A 20,058-nucleotide genomic window follows, 5' to 3' on the forward strand; every position below is an offset into this window, starting at 1 on the left:
GTTGGTGCGGCCGCCATGAGCCGCGAGCCGCCGCCGGGGGGGGAGGAGGAGGACGGGGCGCTGGGGGGAGAAGATGGCGGCGGCGGCGGCGAGAGCCGGGGCGGTGGCGGTGGCGGTGGCTGCTACCTGGCCCTGTGCGGCCGGCCCGTGCACTTCGAGAAGGCCAACCCCGTCAACTGCGTCTTCTTCGACGAGGCCAACAAGCAGGTGGGTGCGGCGGGGGGCTTTCCTGACGCCCTTTGTATTTATTTTGGTCCCTTTTTTAAATATTTCCCCCCCCCCCCTTTTAGTTTCTCGGTTCGGCGGCTGAGCCTGACCTGATGCTGGTGGCTGGCTTGAAATGTGCAGGCTTTCTTCCCCACACAAATGGCACCGTGTGTGTGTGTGTGCAACATTTTTGTTATGAATTTATTGCTGCTGTTCCATATTCAGGCTTATTGGGGTCCTTTTTCCTCTATAAACCATTATACTTAACGTACGTTTCAAGGGACGGTTGAAATAGGAGCGTGGAAGTGCACTTGTCTGGAGGCACTGGATCATAATGTGGATGTCGAGCCCTCTCAAAACCAACTTATTTTCAATTGTAACTCTAATTCTCTATCTTTTTCCTGCTAATCTAAAATTGTTTAATTTCCAGTGTATATCTAAATCATCTCTACCCCTCTATCATTTCAATGACTCTTTTCCCCACATAAAGAGCCTTCTGAGAGCTTGTTCCTTGCTGTCTTCTCATCTTGCACAAAGGAAAAGAAAGTTACCTTCGTTTTCTATCTACATCAATATTAAAAGTATTTACAAATGTTTTTTTTTTTTTTATCATTATGGTGAGACTATGGACTTGCTTGCAGTTTATAGCCTTGAAACCTGTATTCCTGCATGAGCGTACTGCACCATCAGCGTGGTTAGTATTACGAAACAGTATATCGTTATGTCATTATTCCAAGACTATAACAATAAGGCATCTGCCTTTTTTTTTTTTATAAGCCAGTTGAAGTTTGTAGAGCATGATTTTTTCATCTTACTGTTAGCTTATTCTAGTTGACAAGCAGTATATATCTAGCAGGTTACACACAAATGTCTAAGCAGTTGTGCTAAAGAAATCCTTAGGTTGTTAGTGCAAGTCAGCTGACACTTCTTAGGTGCAGGCAAAACTGCAGATTACTATTAGCGTATTCCTATCTACTGACATGTTCTGACAAGATCATCCTTCTGGGCCAGCGAGTTGTGGTTCATCCCTTCCCAGTCCCCAAGCTGTTTTCCTTAAACAATGCCCTGCTCTTAGGTAATTCTTTTTAGTAATACCTGAATTAGGTAAGTAAGAATATACAAAACAAATAAAAAAAGCTTATACAAACTGCTTCTGCATTTTTCTTGCCCAGCAGTTCAGAAAATGCCTACAGTGTTGTGTAAGTACCTATGTAAACTTAGAGCTCCAGAGAAAATAATGGATTTTTCCCTTTGTAATAGGTTTTTGCTGTTCGATCTGGTGGAGCTACAGGAGTTGTTGTTAAAGGCTTGGAGGACAGAAATCCCATTTCATTCAGGTAAGGCACCTTCACTTGTATTGTCTTAGAATAGTATTCTGAGGTCTTAAAATTATGTGGTATTTAGTCCTGATCTACTGTATTCCCAGCATAAAACTTAAAAGTAGTTGTGATTGTCTTTCTATTTTGTTCTTAGACATAATCTTCTTGTAATTGAGATGGCATGCTTTTCTCTTATGAATCTATAGTCTTCTGAAAAAACAAAACAAAACAAAACAAAAAAACAAACAAACAAAAAAAAAAAAACAAAAAACAACAAAGCTGTGGCTTTTTCTGTAACAGCAATATTTCATTAAAACATGTTGTAAATGTGAGAGATTATTGGGCTTCAATCTTGTGATGCTTACAGCAGCTGCCACTTTTCCAAGGATGTGGTTTAGCAAGCTAAAGAAAATGAGGTAAACCTAAGAGTGCAGAGAACTCTAGCTTCTGAATTTCCTGCCAGTGATTCAAGCATCTTATTTTTGACTTCTGGATTTCTTGGTTTTTGTTTCTTTTTTTTTTTTTTTTTTAATTTGATTTGGTTTATTTTTATCTTCTCTTTCTTGTTGAAAGTCATTCCCACCCCCTTCCCCCAGAATCTGACAGCAATATTTTTAATGAAACTATTTTATAAATGCCTATGTTAAAAGTGACGGCTCTCTGTACTCTGCTGCCTGTGTGTTAGGAAGTACTCTTTTACTCAAAGGCTGCCTAAACCCAGGTGTGGAGGAAGCAATTTGTTTACTGTGCTGTTAACCTCATTCCCACTTTAATTTCAGAAGTTCTTCTAGAGGATGAATCTTAGTGGGGAAGTGAGTAGCCTTGTGTCCATTAGCAGTTGTCCTGGGACAGAGACAAGACTGCAGGTTTGAATAGTTCTGCAGCCTTTCAATTCCCCATCGCAGGCCAACGGAGCTGAGCAGCTCTAGTAACTTCAGGTGCTAGTTTGCATTCCCAGCCATGTTTTTGTCATGGATGTGTTCAGCACTTCTGAGGAGTGAACTGCTGTTATCTTGCCAACTTCTGAATCCTGTACGTGTCCAGCAACTCTCCGAAGTTATGTTCAAAAGTATTTGCTTTACACTTTTCTGTCTCCACCTTATTTTGAGGGTGTATTACAGAATTCTGTAACAAACTATTTTAGGCAGTGTTCACACAACCTCTTTTTCTTCCTATATAGAATGGAAGACAAGGGTGAAGTAAAATGCATCAAGTTTTCCTTGGGAAACAAGATACTGGCTGTGCAGAGAACATCGAAAAGCGTGGTAAGACTCCTGCGCCCTGCAGACAGGAATGGAATTGGAGCTGGAACTCTAGTACTTACAGTACCGGAGTAGAAGTCTCTGAGGCTGAAGTTTGAGAGGGTGTCAACAGGCTGTCAAACTCAACGCTGAGTTTGGTGGCTGTCAACAGCTGTAGTGAAAGTTCCTCTCAACCTGAGAGGCTGAGCAGCTGCCAGGCAATGTTATTCTTCTGTGGGTATCATCCTTTAAGGAAGGTGGAGGGGTGGAGCTGGTTCCTATAAAGAGTTACTGGCTGTGGTGCAGTAGAATATATTAAGTCAAGCTTATTTCTACGTATCTCATCCAAAATAACTCGATCATCTAATATCTGTTTTCTTGTACGTATAGTATTCTGTGCTTCACAACTGCTGATGTGTTTCATGTGTGTTGTTGCAGGATTTCTTGAATTTTATTCCAGACAGCCCTCAGCTAGAATATACACAGGAATGTAAGGTAAATAAACGTTCAAAGATTATAGGACTAAGTGAAACTCTAATGTTAATTATGCTGCTGGTCTCTAAAAGAGAACTAATTGAGATACCTTCCAAAATGCTAAAGTGAAGTAAGAGATAGGTAGTCACTACTGTCTGTCTGAATTGAGGTAAATTAACAGGTATTAACAATGCCACAGAAAAACCTACAACCCTTCCTGCTTCAGTCACTCTAATTCTTTCCTAGAAGGAACTGGAAATGTTGTGAAAGCAACACATGTCAAGGTTTGGGGAGGAAAAGAAACCAAGAGCTGATTAGTTGGTGGTGGTGTTTTGTATTTTTTTTTTTTTTTTAAAGTAATTATATCAAGACATGTTAATTCTGATGTTTTGCCCTAATTTTACTGATCAGTGATAGAGTACGCAAACTACTAACAGCTTACTCTCTGGTGTTGTTAAACAACCCTTCTCGTTTCTTGATGATCGGTTTATGAGAACCAGCTGCTTCTGTCCTTGGTACTTTCCAGTCGTTAACTAAGAAAATACAGTGTGGGGTAATAGAATGCCAAAGTAAATTTTTTAAACGTTGGGATTTGCAAAGATTCCTTTGTTCTCATGGGCTTTAAAGCACTCTCTGCTTCATTATTGAGGATTATGCATTTGAGTAAAGCATTATAGCAAGGATTTATGACGGAGTTCTGAGTGTAGTCATGGGACATCTTGGTTCTTTGTTTCTGTCACTGGAAGGAACAGGCTTTTCTTGCCAAGAATTACTTGAATTGGCAGTATGGTTTGAACCTGAAGAACTCGGTCGTCTTTTAGGGGAGAAGAAAAATTGACTGTGTAATAAACTTGTAAATTTTACATGCTACCAAAAGTTCAAGTCACAGGGTAGTTACGTTCATACATGGTTTTGGGAGTCTTCGACAAAAACAGCTGATGTATATTGGGTGTTCAGCTGCCAAGTGCGTGAACTCTAGTGACTGGATAACTAAAAGGCCTTTGATCTCACATTCTTCATTAATAATATTAGCTTACCTGAATAGTTACTTTTTCCGAGTAAAAGTTCTTGTTTGCTTGTTTGTTAAAAGACCAAGAATGCCAATATTCTAGGATTCTGCTGGACAAGTTCAACAGAAATCGTCTTCATCACAGATCAAGGAATTGAATTCTATCAGGTAATGCAAACAACTCCTGTAGGTTAGACACATTTAGAAGTCAGAAGATCTTAATTTCTTCCCATATCTTTGAATTATTTTCTTCTAGCTTTCAAACTGAGAAAATGCTCTTTAAAAAAGCACTGCTCTTTTGTTTAGACTACTTTAAGGTAAATACTTTTTTTCAGAGTGAGGGAAACCTAACAGGTAATGTAGTGCATATAATAAAGGTCCTCTATAAAGGAGTTCTCAGTAAAGTATTGAGAACTCAAGATTGATGTGCTCTTGGCAAGTATAGAAACAAATTTATAAATTTAATGTGAAATACTACTTCATGCAGAACAAATCAGCATTTTGGACGAGATGATCTTCCAAGGTCGCTGTCAACCTTGGCCATTCTGTGATCAAGGAACATGTGTGCATGCTTTCAAATGCAATGAAGAACAAATGTTGATTAGGATAGTGATATCCTTCTGCAAATTGGTAGCTTCCTTTTACATTGGTCAATTAATTGTCTGAGGTAGCCTGTGTGTTTTTTTTAAATTACCTCTGCATGTGTTTTTTGAGAAATCTAAAGAATAAGCAGCCCTTTTGGACACTGGTGATGAGGGATATGGTAAACTTCTCCAGAGTTCTATGCTGTTTATGCTGTTGGAATCCTGATATTTATATAATGGTACTATCTCACACTTCCAGGTACTACCAGAGAAACGAAGTTTAAAACTTCTGAAGAATCAGAGTATCAATGTCAACTGGTACATGTACTGTCCAGAGAGCTCTGTTATTCTTTTGTCAACCACTGTCCTTGGCAATGTCCTGCAGCCATTCTATTTCAAGGTAAAGGGCTGTGTTCCACACTTTCTTTTGTTTTGAGTGCTTGCTTTTTTTAAGGTTGCTACTTCATTCAAGCATTCTCTTGCTTTTCCTATATTTCTTCCGAGAGGTACATGTTTACATCTTTACATGACAATAAGCAAAGAACAAAGCAAAATCTATAAGCTAGATCCTAGGCAACAAATTATGAAATTAATTCACTTTTTCCTTATGTCCTCTTTGGAAAGAAGTGTACTGAGCTAACGTTGGGCAGTTCCTGTTGAGAAAGGGGAACAGAAAATCATTGACATAAAATCAGTGACACAGTACTTGCCAACTTAAGTATTCTTCAAGATCTCTTTTTTTCATTTATGTAAATCTTTTATTTTTATGTGGGCATTTGAACTCTCTAGCATTATAAACTAAAAATAAGGGCCTTTCACTTACAATTTTAACTATATCCTTCTACATGCGAGTGGATGAACTTGAAAAATAAAAATGTAGTGCTTAAGAAACAGTTATTGTTCCAAGCATGGTTTACCCCAGCATAGGGCTAGGTTTACCCTATTTATTTTTCTTGGTGCTCTTCCCTGTGGACAACAGTAAGGGTTCCCATGAAAATATTTCTCATTATGGCTTGGAAAAACACTGCAGTGAAAGTTAGAATTTTCTTTAAGTTAATTGTACAGTAAGAAGATTTAGAGAAAACGAAGAACAAAACTACTGGCTTCATCTTGTTTCTTTTAAGGGCTTACACATTGCTATGGTAGTCTAAGGCAGCATACTTAAAAAGAAGCATATTCAGATGGTTTTCTTGGTTTGGGTTGATCTCATGTAGGATCTTGACTGGATCCTGAAGTAATACTCGCTTGGTTCTCTAGGTGGAACATACTTCCACTGCTTTCTTTGTGAGGACTTTATGCTTCCCTCTCCTTCATATTTTGTGTCAAGTTGTAGCTAAATAACTCTTACTTTGTGTTCAGAAAGTAGTCTATAAAGATTTCCTGAGAAAAGTACTGTGCTAAAATAATCTCTTGAAAATAAAGCTCTAGCAAAGAAGAAATTTCTGTAGTATTTGCATATCACACTCAAGAACGAGTTAACGAGAATGGTGAAACTCAGTAGAAGTTTCGACAACTCTGAAAATTTGCTTAAATTCCATGCAAAAAGAGGAAGAGAGGAGGAAACCTTGAGTGGGAACAAGGATATGCTCTCAGTTTAATGCAGATTCTGGAGCTAGTAGGAACAAAAGGAGACTGTGACTGATAGGAATTACTGGTATTTTTCCCCTTCCCAGTAAGCAGCTATTCAAGAGTTGGAGCACCTTTCACTGTGAAGGAGGAAGTTGAGAGAACTTAGGTTTGAGATCTCCAAGCCAATTTCATTGGGATTTGCATACAAATTTGTGTTGCCTTAACTAAGATTGAAATGTTTTTCTAGCTGGAGCTGATGTTATAGTAACAAGATGATATTGTGATATCTTAAGTATTTGTTTAGGATCCCAGTAGAAAGGTGTCAGTCATCTTTCTTTTCAGCTATCACTGTTCTTCCCCTCACGGGGGTGCTATTCATCTAACCTTTGACTAACTCTTAGTCAAGGCCACCTTCCAGTTTCAAGTCTTAATGTTGGATTTCTGCTTGTTGTTGTTGTTTCTGTTGAACAGAGTGGAACAATGTCAAAACTATCAAAATTTGAAATTGAGTTACCTGCAGCACCCAAGTCCTCCAAGCTCAGCCTTTCTGAAAGAGATATTGCCATGGCTACAATGTATGTATCTGACTAATCGAGCCTTTTCTTTCCTTGGAAAAGTAGGAGAGTTGGGGGAGGCTCTGAGAAGACAAGAATGGTAACACGGTTGCACTTGTTTCTTGTTTTAGCAGTACTCCTGCTTTAAAGGGCTTTGGTTACTGCCTTGAAGAAAGAGTCTAAACAACTCTCCTGAGGCAGGGTGGGGATGAGATGCAAACTGAGGAGTCTTACATGAAATTGTTCTTGATTAGTACAGATATCTTGAGAACATTTCATTTTTGAGCTGATGTGCTGATAGAGGTAGTCTTATGTCTAATTCGCATGTGGGTAGACTGTGTTGTGATTTACCAAGTCTTTCACTTTTAATTGCTCGTTTGACTTAGGTAATCTCATCTCTGTTATTCTAAAACATGGTTCTAACAGGACGTTAGAGTAAGACAGCTTTATGCCTTTGTTTCAGAAAGGATGTCCTAGGTCTCATCTCCTTCCCAGCTCTTGGTTGTCAAATAATGTTTTGATCCTGTTGTCTCATTAGATATGGGCAGCTTTATGTTCTCTATTTGCGGCATCACTCAAGGACTTCCAATAGTACAGGAGCAGAAGTAGTCCTCTATCACTTGCCAAGGTAAGAGCAGAATGAAGAACTTTCAGGGCAGTTCTGTGTGTAAGAGACTTCTGCTTTTCTGTTCTGAACAGGCTTACTGACCAGCTCCTCTGTATTTCCATAGAGAGGGCTCCTGTAAGAAGACGCACATTTTAAAGCTCAACAGAACTGGAAAGTTTGCACTAAATGTCGTGGATAACTTGGTGGTAGTACATCATCAGGATACCGAGGTCTGATTTGTTTATATTTTCTTGTCCTAACTTCCAAAAGTTGGACATTTTCATAACTATACATGTTAGCTCTAGAAAATATCTGTGTGTTCTTAGCACTGCTGAAAGCCAGAGTACTTGCAGGGGAAGAAACACCATAAAGGTAGAAGATTCAAACTTACCCTTGGCCTTGTTGGGAATAACACTTCATCAGTTTTTTTCTAATGCCTCTTTTTTTGTCCTTTTTTTTTATTATTATTATTTTACTGTGATATTCCGCTGCATTGTGTAGGTTTTTAAGGCATTGTCGAGAGGCAGAGCTAAATTGGATGCTAAATTATTAATCCTGGGAACTTCTTGTATCACAAAAATGTGAATGATCAGTTTCTATGACAAAAAATGTTTAGTTTGAAAGCCCAGGTCTGTGAAAACTTATAGGAACACACATGATCTTATGCTGGAGAATAAATATGGCTGTATCAACCTACAAAACAAATACCACACTGAGTAGGGTAGCTGCCAAGTCACGTCTCATTGGCACTGAAGCAGATTTCCACCATGTGAGGTTTTCACTACGACTGTTGTCCATGCAGGGTGAAAACGTTAGTAAGCTGTTTATTTAACAAGACTGAATGGTGTGAGTATGAGGATATCATAGGTGGGTGCAGAATTTTTCTCAATTTCTAGAGTCCATAACTAAGCAGTGAGGTTGACATGATGTTGTTATGCAGAACACAACAAGGAAATCTGACTCATTAAGGTTGGAAAAGCCCTCCAGGATCATCGAGTCCAACCATCCCCCTACCACCAATGTCACCCACTGAACCGTGTCCCCAAGCACCATGTCCAACTTGTCCTTGAACACCATCAGGCATGGTGGCTCCACCAGCTTCCTGGGCAACCCGTTCCAAAATAGGAAGAGTGACCTGAATACATGTAAATGGGTGGGAATTTGTATTTGGTGAAAACTAATTTCTCTTGTCCCTTTCAGACGTCAGTCATATTTGACATCAAGCTAAAAGGAGAATTTGATGGGTCTACTACCATCCATCAATTTGTACTTCCACCTCGCTCAATACAACCTTACCAAATACCTGTAGCAGGTAGAACTATTATGCTATATAATAAATACTCTAACCTATTATCAGCATTGTCTAAATGCAACAGCTGGCATACCAGAGTGCTTCAGCCTACTAATGCATCCGTGATACCTAGTGAGGAAGGAGAAGATGAGGGAAGAAAGAAAATAGCAAGGAACTGATAAGAAATTTTTATCCCGAATTCGTGCTTCTTACAGAAAAGATGCTACTTAAGCTGTACAGTTGCTACAGTACTTCAAAGTATTAGAGCAAAGATCTTTCAAATTTTGCTGTAGACTATTTGTATGCCCTGTCCTTTCCCCGTTGACCACAGCTCTAAAAACTGGTGTGTACTCCAAAGCTCTTCATGCTTCTCTGGCCTACGTTGTAACTATTTAATTTTCTAGGCCACATCATGAGGCTGAAAGACAGTTCAGGCTTAGAGTCAAGTTTAAGATCAGCTTCGCATCAATACTAAAGATGATTCTAGATTTTTCTTCCTGGATTGTCTTTCTGCCCTTCTGTAATAAAAGTGTAGCAGATCATTTTTCATTTTGAAAATTGTTTGCTAATACCTAGAAATAGTCTGAGCGTAGTTCCACTATCCCATAGCAAAACGGCGTGGCACTCTCTACAGAAAAAAACTCTTCTTTTGGGACGATTGCACTTTAAAAGCTCTCTGACAACAAAACTCTGAAATCACTGATAAGAAAGTATGTGATAAATCTGTGAGTAAAGGTTACTACCAGCAGATACAAACCTACACCGCTTTTTAAGGACGAGCAATTACATGTAAATAAAGGAAGTAGGAGACTCTGCATTTGGAGTCACAGTGTTAGAGATGGAATACTTCAGCATGCATAATTTCCTGCATGTCAGCTTTCCTTACAGATGATCTAGTTACACAACTGCATGTAACTTTTTTGTTTTGTTTTGCCTGCTTGGGTAGGACTGCTAGAATGTTACAACCTCTACTTGCCTTTTCCCTGTAAGCTTGTGCTTTGTGTTTTGTTAGCACAGGAGCTGCCAGACTGCTATTGTTCTTCAGTTGATGTTAATTTTTCTGCAGGTCCAGCCTCTGTAACAAGTCAGTCTCCTGTTCCGTGTAAACTCTGTATCCTTTAAGTGCTCTTCATGTCAGACTCCTGTGTACCAGGCGTGGAAAAAACCAGCATGATAGCCTGACTCACTACCTTTAGATTTAGCTCATTTACCACTTCAGGAGGAAGTAGTATGCTTCATAAGAGCCTTTACTACTTTTACACAGTTATAAATAAGGGATACCAGTGTAATGCAAGTATTCCTTAGTCATTTGAGATATTTGTGTGAAATTAGTGGATAAATACGCTGTGAAACCAGATAAACATCCAAGGATGTTTCAAGATCTTGCAAGAGAAAGGCTGTGTCAGTGAATGCTAGCATGTTAACTCATTCTGCTTCAGTACAATTTTGTGAGTACAGTAGCAGCTAGAATCAATGTTTAAATGGGTGTTGAACTTTAACATTTAGATTCATCTTCATGGATTGTCTTTCAACCTGATATTATCATCAGTGCAAGTGAAGGTGAGCTGTTTGACTACACTGTAGCTCGTTGTGAAATGGTGGCTAGCTGGTGGGGTTTAACGTCAGGAGGCAGCTCAGTACCACCCAGCTGCTTGCTCCCCAGTGGAAAGAAGAAGAGAATCAGAAGGACAGAAGTGAGAAAAGGTGTGGGTTGAGATTCAGTTCAGTAGGTAAACCAAAGCTGCATGTGCAACGTGAGCGAAATAAGGAATTAGTTTTCTCTATTCCATTTTTAAAAGAAAGCAGGGCTTCAGCACATGTAACAGTTACTGGGGAAAACAAAGGCCACAACTCAGTCCCCTCGTGCTTTCCCTCCACCATTTATGGTTGAGCATGGAATATGTTACGGATAGTTCCTTGGTCAGTTTGGGCCACCTGCCTTGTCTGTATCCACTCCTGGCTTTTTGTGCGGCTCTAGCCTCCATGCTGACAGCCCAACTTGAGAAGCTGAAAGGATCTTGGCTGTGTAGACACTACTCAGCAAGAACCAAAGCACGTTATCAATCAATCAGTGTTGCTTCCATCACAAATCCAGAACATATCCTGTATGGTATTATCAAGAAACCTAACTTTCTGACTTAAAACCGGTGACTCCTTTATACCTTCAGTGCACAAAGCAGCTTGAAACAGTGACCAAGCAGGTGCACCTAGTAAAGATGTCTACTCTTAACAGTGCTAACTGGGGATGAGCATATCCTTTATAAGCCCTATCAGGGTTATGCTGCTCTAAACCACACTTAGGAAATCAATCTGCACTGTCCTTTGTGGTATAAATATAATGTGGATATCCCTGTTTTCTACGGCAATTCAGCTTATTTTATTCCTTCAACTCAAGGTTACCTCTGGAATCTTCAAGTGAAGCTTGAGCCTGTAGTTAACCTCTTGCTTGATAAAGGAAGACTAATGGATTTCCTTCTCCAAAGAAAAGAATGCAAAATGGTTATCCTGGCTGTATGCTCTCAAAGTAAGTTTAAGTGCTTTGCCTGTATTGAAAGTGCAACACTGCCTCCTCAAATACTTGTACAAGTTAGCTGGACTGGTCTTAGAGTTGAGATCAGCTCTGAAACAGGCTTTGTCATATCAAGTCTGTCACCACCCTAAAGGAATTAACAACATGAAATAATTCAACTTTCTGCTACCCCCATTTAGTTAAAATACATCTGACATTAAAGAAACATTTTCAGTTAAGCATACAGTTCATAGATCACCTTTTTCAAGATAGCTTTAAAGCCCTTGTTACTTCTCCTCATAGGTTTTTTTTTTTGTTTGTTTGTTTTTTTTTATCTTTTCAGTGCTCAGTGAGCCGGAAAGGGGATCACTACCCGTGATTGCAACTGTTTTTGACAAACTGAATCATGAATATAAGAAGTACTTGGAAGCTGAGCAAAGCTATACTATGGTAAACCATGTTAGCAGCTTGCAGAGATGGGATAACACTATTTGAAACACTATTGGAATATCAAGTTGCATCGTGTGGTAAAGGCCAAATACTTGTTCTTTACTTCGGAAAGTCAGGTTCCCCCTAAGGTCAGTCCCTTGCAGTCCTCAAACTCACAGGAGAAAGACTTGTGCAACACGCAATTCCTCCCCCCCCCCAACTTGGGGATTTGGGCTTTGTTCAGCACTCTGCTGTGGAAGTTCACAGAATGGGTTGGAGGGGACATCAGAGATCATCTAAACGCTCCATCTCTCCCTCCACCTCTACGTAGTTCATCTCCAGTAAGACAACTAACATACCCTCGTAGGCAAGAAGGAAAGAAGGTAGAAGTTCAAAAAGCAGCTTCGAAGCTGTAATGGTTGCAGTAGTTCCAGACCCCTGATTTCCTTGCACACTATACCACTGCACGACCTCTTGAACACTGCTGCATGTCAGAGCTCTTGTCAATGTAGCAGGTTCTGCTCTTGTAGCACAGCCAGATACAAAATTTCTGTTCAGTGGGTGGGCCTGCCACAACATTGCATGCCCATTTATCTCCTGGCCTTAAGATCATGTAAGTAGCAACTCCATTTGTTTTCAATTTCATTATGAAAGCCCCCAGTCAGAATGCATCCAATATAACTTAACCACAGATATGAGTTTGCTCAATAATAAAACGTTTTCAATGGGGAACCGATTCTAAACAGTCTATCTAGACAAGATTTAACTAAAACTGTACTACGAGACTACGCTGTTCTTAAAGGGTTTCTCCTTGCAGGTCGTAGAAGCAGGCCAGAGTAGAAGTAATCCCCTTCTGAAACGCCCGGTCCGCACTCAAGCAGTTATTGACCAGTCTGACATGTACACCCACGTGCTCTCTGTATTTACAGAGAAGAAGGTAAGTCCACACTAAGTGAGAGGTTTGCTGTGAGACTACTGCTGAACTGAGCTGACTACTGGAAGTAGCAAGCAGGAGGCTCTCTTTATTCCTGCCAGGTTTAAAACATCTTGTTTCTCCGTTTGCGTGGTCTTAACTTGTCACTAGAAGGGAAAGCGAGGGAAGTTCTACCTAACACTTTTTTTCTTGTCTAGGAAGCACCTCACAAGTTCACAATAGCAGTCCTGATGGAATATATTCGCTCTCTCAACCAGTTCCAGATTGCAGTTCAGGTAAAGCACCAACTGTAGCACCTCCCTCTCGCAAGTTACAGGGAATATCAAAACATTCTTGTCTGTGTGTTTGAGTTCTGTCCACCACCACCTTCTACATCTAAAAACCAGCGTTGAGACAGGCTGTGGTGGTTTTCCCGTGCTAGGCAGCTAAACACCACAACTGTTCTCTCACTCCCCCTCCTTAGATGAGGAGGGGAAGTAAAATAAAGAACAACTCATGGGTTGAGATAAGGGTAATTTAATTAAAGGGAAAAAATAATAATTATTAAGGAAAGATTATTATTAATTAAACAATTTAACTAAAGGAAAAAAAAGGGAAAGGGGAAAGGGAGGGGGAAAGGAAAAAAAGGGAGGAAAACAAACAAACAAAACAAATAAAGGCTATGTGGAAGTGCAGAGGAAAGAAATTACTCTCTGCTTCCCACACAAGTGGTGCTTGACCACGTCCTTGAAGCAGGGCCTCAAAGCACGTAGCCAGTGTTCGGAAGGAGGACCAATGTTTTCACAGTGAGAGCCCACCCCTCCCCTCTTCTTCCTGTTTCCACCTTCTATTGCTGAGTGTGACACCACATGGTATGGAATATCCCTTTGGTTGGTTTAGGTCAGCTGCCCTGGTGATGTTTCTCTTCTCACTTTTTGCCCACCCCCTAGGAGGGTTAGAGAAAGTCCTGATGCTGTGCCACTGCTGCTCAGCAGCAGACACAACACTGGTGTGATAACACTGCTGTTCCAGCTACAAGTGCAGAGCACAGCACTGTATGGGCTGCTGCAGGGAAAGTTAACATCCCAGCCAGACCCAGTACACCTGCCTTTGATGGTGGTCTTCTTGTATTCACAGCACTATTTGTACGAGCTGGTCATCAAAACCCTTGTCCAACACAACTTGTTCTACATGCTTCATCAGTTTCTTCAGTACCACGTGCTCAGTGACTCCAAGCCTTTGGTACGTAAGGCAAACTGCTTCAATAAACTGGTGATAGAGGGGGGAATAGCTTCAGAATTTCAAGGTTATTTCTACTTTTGCCCTAGGCTTGTCTGTTACTGTCCCTGGAAAGCATTTACCCTCCTGCACATCAGCTCTCTCTGGACATGTTAAAAGTAAGCATTTCAAACTGCGGTATCGCCGTGTCACATTGGGGTTAGATTTGTCAAACAAACAGCTTACCTGACCAAGCTTGACGTGACTAGCTAGCATCTAAAGCATTTCTTAGGAGCACGCTCTTACAGCTGTGATTGATTTCAGAGGCTTTCCACGGCAAATGATGAAATAGTGGAAGTTCTGTTGTCCAAACACCAAGTTTTGGCTGCCTTGAGATTCATCAGGGGCATCGGAGGACATGACAGTATTTCAGCCCGCAAATTCCTTGACGCAGCAAAACAAGCAGATGACGACATGCTTTTCTACACTATCTTCAGATTCTTTGAACAAAGGAATCAGCGATTACGAGGAAACCCTAGCTTCACACCAGGTAAGCAATACGCAGTGCAACACCGGTGATTTGTTGTACAGACAGAACCAAGACTTGTGCCACTTAGAGGCGAACACGCACTGAGTTCTGTCTTCTGATACAGACTCAGCTGGAGTCTAGTTTAGTCTTACCTGTAAGCATACTCCCAGAGTTAACTTGCCTTACCCCTTTCTATACACTGCATGTAGAGTAAAGCAACTCCAAGCCAAACAGGAACTCTCAGGTGAAGGTAACTTGTTGGGTAGCTGCATCACTTAGTTTAGCAAAAGCTGGCACCTCCCATCAGTGTTTGCTTCTGAAGCCAGAAGCTGGACCAAGATGCAGCCTTTGTGTTCAGCTGTCTGCTTCCACAGACAAAACTCAAGGCCTGTTTTATGCTACAGTTCCTCTCATTTTAGAACCCAAGCCAAACTGCTCATGTTGTTAGTCACCAGATAGTCCAAAAGCTCAGAATCCTATTTCAGGATTTTAAATCTGGAGCACAGAGAACTCGAATGGGTGCAGGGCCACAGGTCAGACAGAGGAACTAGATCAAGCACCTGCTTTACCACAGTACAATCTGTCACAGGAGTAGAAATACCTTAAAGCATTCCACTGCTTTGAAGTTGATAAAACTTTTTCAACTCTAATACATCAAAGATGCAAGTTACTACTTAACTTACTACTTAACTAAGGTAAATTAAACTCCAGCATCTTGCTTCTCAGTTCCTCAATTCCAATGTTAACAAACTTTTATTTTGCCCCCTTAGGTGAGCACTGTGAAGAACATGTCACCTTCTTCAAACAAGTATTTGGAGAACAAGCTCTCATGAAGCCCACAACTTTCTGAAAATACTCTTCCCACTGGAATGTATAAACTTAATTTATTGCATTTAAGTAGATTTTTGAACTACAAAATTGCTATTTTATAATAAAGTATATACAAGACATTTTGGCAAATAGTACTAAAAATATTACAACTTGTGATGGCTTCCCCCTTAAAAATAGAGACAAAAATTGCATTGACCTGCATTTAAAATTAGTGTCAGTGGTTTAGCAGTCCATTCTCGTACACATCACCTCAGTTTCGTTGACAAAAAAGCTATTCAACTTGCAATGCAGCTGGTTTAGGTTTCTAGAAGAAAGATGCAACCTCTTGAAAACAGAAGTGTTTTAGTAACTTAACACATCTACTTTTAGTAATACTGTTACATGAGCCACACGGAGCATTTCCTGAGTTTGAAGCCGTGTCCAAAGCTGCAGCTGCTATCTTCTAGTTGAATCTGTGCAGGAGTCAAGTCAGTGGTGGTTACAGTGATAGTCATAGAACACTGCTGCGCCTCAGTTCTTAGCAAGAGTTGGGCCTAGGCCACAGTTCGGAGTCCACTGAACACCGTTAAAAACTAGAAGTAGAGGAGTCTCTCTCGTTCTGTGTGTCTGGACCTCTCCTGTGCAGCGTGAGTTTTAGCTTTATTTACCGACGGGCCTGAGTAAGAGAAAAGAGCATCACTGCAAAGTCTCAACGATACAGCACATCAGTCAGCAGCTGTCAAGAACCACACGCAGTCTGGTTTTCTAGGTCCAGCTTAACGCCGGAGAGCATTCAGATACGTGTTCAGCTGTCAAAAGCTGCCAGCAGCAGCAAGGACAATCGCTTTTACGTCTTAGTACTTGACTTGCCAAGGGGGTGTTACGAATTTGTACCCTTTGAATTTCCCAATCGGAGGAGGACAGCCCTTAGACCATCCAGACTGCAAGGTGAGCTCGCTTTCGCACATGCAGTTAAGCATTTTTTTGTTTTACGTGCATTTTAGAGCAGACTCTTAGATCTTACCTATGTAACTAAGCAGAACCGGAAGAAATATTAGTCCATGTGTTGCCCCCAGAAGAACCATAGCTAGATACATCCTGAAGTAGAATATCTGGAAGATTTGTGATTTGGAAAAAGCCAGTACTACAATTCCTCCAAATTTCGTCAGTGTGATTCCACTGAAGACCTGTCAATTAAGATGCAGTTTTCTTAAGCAGAGTTTCATATTCCAACTACTTGTCATTTCCTGAAAATGCTTACGTAATTTGAAGTTCCTAGACGCAGTACACCAGCTTCCCCATTAAACCTTAGAACCAAAACCAGCCTACTAGACCTACTCAAGAGAAAAGTTCCTCTTTTAGTCCTACCTGACACTACAGGCCAGGCTCAGTATGCTAAAAATCTACTCCAGTTTGTACAGCCAAACAAATTTAGTTTGATTTTGACTTCAGGCAGATAAATACATACGCTAAAGAAAGCTGTTATTTAACTTATATTTCAATAAAGTTCCTTTCCTGGGTGGCCAAGTACATATAGCGCACACAACCTCCACCCCCAAAAGCAAGGCCACCCTGAGGCCATCCTATTCAGTCATAACCGCAGGATATTGATAGAGGCTGGAGTTCCAACTTGGCTACTCATTTTTCCCCCCCCACAGCGGTAGGAAGATACTTACTGAACTGCCCACGTGAGCCAGAGCTTCTTCTGCACGCTCTACTCTACTGCCCTTAGTACTAATAGTGAATGCTCTTGTGATGTGACTGCAAAATTCCACAGCAATACCACAGCTCTAGATAGGAAAAGAAAGCACGCATAAAAGTGTCATTTAGATCAGCGTTTTGATGGTAATGTCTCTACTCAGAACTCTACACAGGCTAGGGAAGTTCTCCTTGTGATCAGTTACCACTCACTGGAAAAGTTTCATTGCAAGTTACAAGTTCAGCATTAACTTGTCACTACAGGCTTTTGAGCAGCAAAAAATGGCATTTTGTCTGCTTAGAAGTGACTGGTGATAATCTGATTAAACAAGAATCAGAATAGAGGACAAAAGTTAGAGGACAAAAGTTTCTTGGTGTTGCAGGAAGCTGACTTCAATACAGCATATGCAGCACACAACACTGAAATCAGTTTCTAGACACTAGCTACGATAGCATAGCTTTGGAACAAAACCGAGTATAGATATGGATTTCTGAGTATATACATGGATTTCATACTATAAGGTCAGCTGAATGTAACACTTAATTTAAGCAGACTTTTTTTTGGTGTTAAAGATGAAATTGATCACTAGCAGAAATTAATCACTGGTAGCTAAGTTCTACAGCGTTTCACTAGGGCATTCAATGGCACCTACCATAAGCAGTAACACAGCTATTGCCACAGAAGAGAACAGATGCCGTCTATTTTACACTTCAACTGCTGTATCTTAGCTGAACTAGTTTTATTCTGACAAACCAGTTCTATTTTCTATATTACTAAGTTAATTCTACTATTGTCCAAGTGTCTGACAGTTTTGTAGAAAAAGACTACTCAGTGTCATGAATGATGCACTGAACTGTTCAATACTTGGAAAGAGAAGCAGACAAACGTCTCGTTAACTCACCATAACAAGATTTACTAGTGAAACTGCGTTCAGGCTGATGCCCCAGAGCCACATCACTCCAAACATGTTGACGATTATCATAGCAATAGTTATTGAAACCAGAACAGCAGCCCATACTTCAAATCCAAGCAGCACAGTTGTCACCAAAAATATTGATCCCAAGGAGATGCAGAGGTTAAAGATAGCATCATCCACAATCGTCAGGTACTGTTCATAGAAGACATAAAATACGCTGTGGAAAGAGCAGAAGTTGTGGTTAGCCCTCCTACCAGCCATCCAGGAACAAAGCTGTTTCTGCAGAAAGCCACAGGTTATTTCCATTAGAAGGTGAGTCTGAACTTCGGAACAGTTCCCACGTACTCAGCCCCCGACAGGTAATAGCTCTGCTTTAGTAACTGTATTTAAACGCAGTAAGAGTGAATGTTTGAACAGTGAAATGCCTCAGTATTTTGGGCTGTTTCGGTTTTGTCCAACTACAGGCAAGAAATAAACAGAAGTCATCTAGTGCTGAGAATAAGCTTGTAGTATCTGCAGTAACTACTGCAGAGGGTCTGAACTGATTCATTATGAAATGAGACCACAGAGGGTCTGAACTGATTCATTATGAAATGAGACCACAGGGATGGGTAGGATTCTCTGAAGCCAGCAGATCAGCATTTCAGCAGCACGGATGCTAGTTCCAAATCACTTTTGTTGTGCTACTACTGTGGAAAGGCTGTGTATTATTATGCAGAGCCTCTAGTGTATTAATAATCATGCAAGCATTAAGCAAGCAGTATTTGACATCACTACTGTCACTGCTGTAACTGCTTCAGCAAGTTAGTTATCAGCCTAAAGATAAATTACTGCTGGACATAAGTCTTTTTTCCTCCTAGATTTTTTTTTTTTTTTAGTAAAACCATTTTTTCTTCTGTTAGACAAAACAGAAGACTCAATTTTCTAAGGTGCTAGTAATTCTCAGTTGTGCAAGTTAAACAGGAAGAAAGATCTAAGCGTACCTGTAAGGAAACACGCGGTAGTTCTTCCCTTTGATGCCCATGGTTTCAGTAATGTTGTCTGCTATAGATCGAGCTTTTTTCATGGCGTCAATAAAATCAGATGATGTTTTCAGTACAGTATGGTAAGTACTAAAATAAGTAGCTCCAACATCAGTTTTGTTGTTTATGAAGTTGACAGCAGAGCTATATGCAGCATGTCCTCTGTATGATCAGAATGTCATAGGTCAATGAACACCAGTCGTATTTATTACCTTTGTAACATATATATCCTTGTTTCTAACAGTTTCCAAAGCTGATACTGCAAGGGTTCAGACACCAACGTATTTCAAGATTACATAGGATACACTGTACTAGACTACAGAACTTGTTTCTTTAAGCAGGGAGGGAAACTTCTGTTCCATTTGTTTGGCAATACATTTGTTTTCAGTTTTGTTTCAGAAAATATTATAAAACAGGTGAGACTTGGATGGCTTGTACAAATTTTAGAGGAACATTAGATAGTCATCCTGACAGGCATACACAGAAGGGCCACACTTCTGGCGGAAGCATCTTTGACATTGATCTAAGCAAGATACGGGGAATACGGCTCTTACCCTTTGCCACATTTAGGATTAGGGTTGTCAGAGAGAAACATCGGCAAAAATTTCATGAAGTCTTGGCCTTGTGGTCTCTGCTTGCCTTCTTGAGTCAGTGGTCGACAACGAGTGCAGGATGGATCGGTGACTGCAGCAATACAGAAATCACGTTGGCTACAGGATCAAATATTCTTTGTCTTAACACTAGACACTTTGTCTTAACTTCTGACTTGAAATAATATGGAATATAATTCCTCAAAAAGCATTTTTGAGGAAGAGACAACTGAACAGCCCTACAATTCTGTATTAAATCTGCAGTCATGTTTTTGCCTTTATTACTACTAAGGCAAGATCTACAAGACAATCGTTAGCTACTTTTGAACTATCTACATCAGACCGAGGAAGAATTATATCAAACTCAAGGATTTCAACAGAAATGGGGTAGTAAGTTGCTGATGATTTCATTAGAGCACAGAGATTAAAGTTTCATAACAAATTACTCTTGAAATAGTCATTGCATTGGCTGTCTAGGTAAGCCATCTTTAGCATGCAGCATTCCAGTACATTATTTAAGTTCACTCAAACAGCAGTTCAGGCAAATTAGAGGGCAACTCAGGAGGTT

At 40.4% G+C, this 20,058-nt stretch overlaps 2 protein-coding genes across 2 annotated transcripts in view; one reads left to right on the forward strand and one right to left on the reverse strand.

The window, feature by feature from the left end:
* RMC1 (regulator of MON1-CCZ1) lies at positions 1 to 15,403 on the forward strand. The gene is made up of 20 exons (XM_032180884.1): positions 1 to 207; positions 1,468 to 1,544; positions 2,707 to 2,791; positions 3,206 to 3,262; positions 4,332 to 4,418; positions 5,094 to 5,234; positions 6,875 to 6,978; positions 7,496 to 7,585; positions 7,689 to 7,794; positions 8,765 to 8,876; positions 9,922 to 9,966; positions 10,362 to 10,415; positions 11,251 to 11,379; positions 11,708 to 11,814; positions 12,611 to 12,730; positions 12,925 to 13,002; positions 13,844 to 13,948; positions 14,035 to 14,103; positions 14,249 to 14,474; positions 15,224 to 15,403. The coding sequence occupies exons 1-20, from the start codon at positions 16 to 18 to the stop codon at positions 15,301 to 15,303; spliced, it is 2,064 nt and encodes a 687-aa protein (XP_032036775.1). The 5' UTR covers positions 1 to 15; the 3' UTR covers positions 15,304 to 15,403.
* Positions 15,319 to 20,058, reverse strand: part of NPC1 (NPC intracellular cholesterol transporter 1) — a 24,668-nt gene continuing 19,928 nt past the window's right edge. Inside the window, exons 20-25 of the mRNA XM_032180882.1 lie at positions 19,455 to 19,584; positions 18,862 to 19,062; positions 17,864 to 18,095; positions 16,940 to 17,053; positions 16,288 to 16,450; positions 15,319 to 15,939 (exon numbers count right to left, since the gene is read on the reverse strand). Of these exons, the coding sequence (XP_032036773.1) occupies positions 15,857 to 15,939; positions 16,288 to 16,450; positions 16,940 to 17,053; positions 17,864 to 18,095; positions 18,862 to 19,062; positions 19,455 to 19,584 (923 nt within the window). The 3' untranslated portion in view covers positions 15,319 to 15,856. The remainder of the gene's footprint in view (positions 15,940 to 16,287; positions 16,451 to 16,939; positions 17,054 to 17,863; positions 18,096 to 18,861; positions 19,063 to 19,454; positions 19,585 to 20,058) is intronic.

Source organism: Aythya fuligula, chromosome 2 (genome assembly GCF_009819795.1).
Source record: "Aythya fuligula isolate bAytFul2 chromosome 2, bAytFul2.pri, whole genome shotgun sequence".
Classification (NCBI taxonomy): domain Eukaryota; kingdom Metazoa; phylum Chordata; class Aves; order Anseriformes; family Anatidae; genus Aythya; species Aythya fuligula.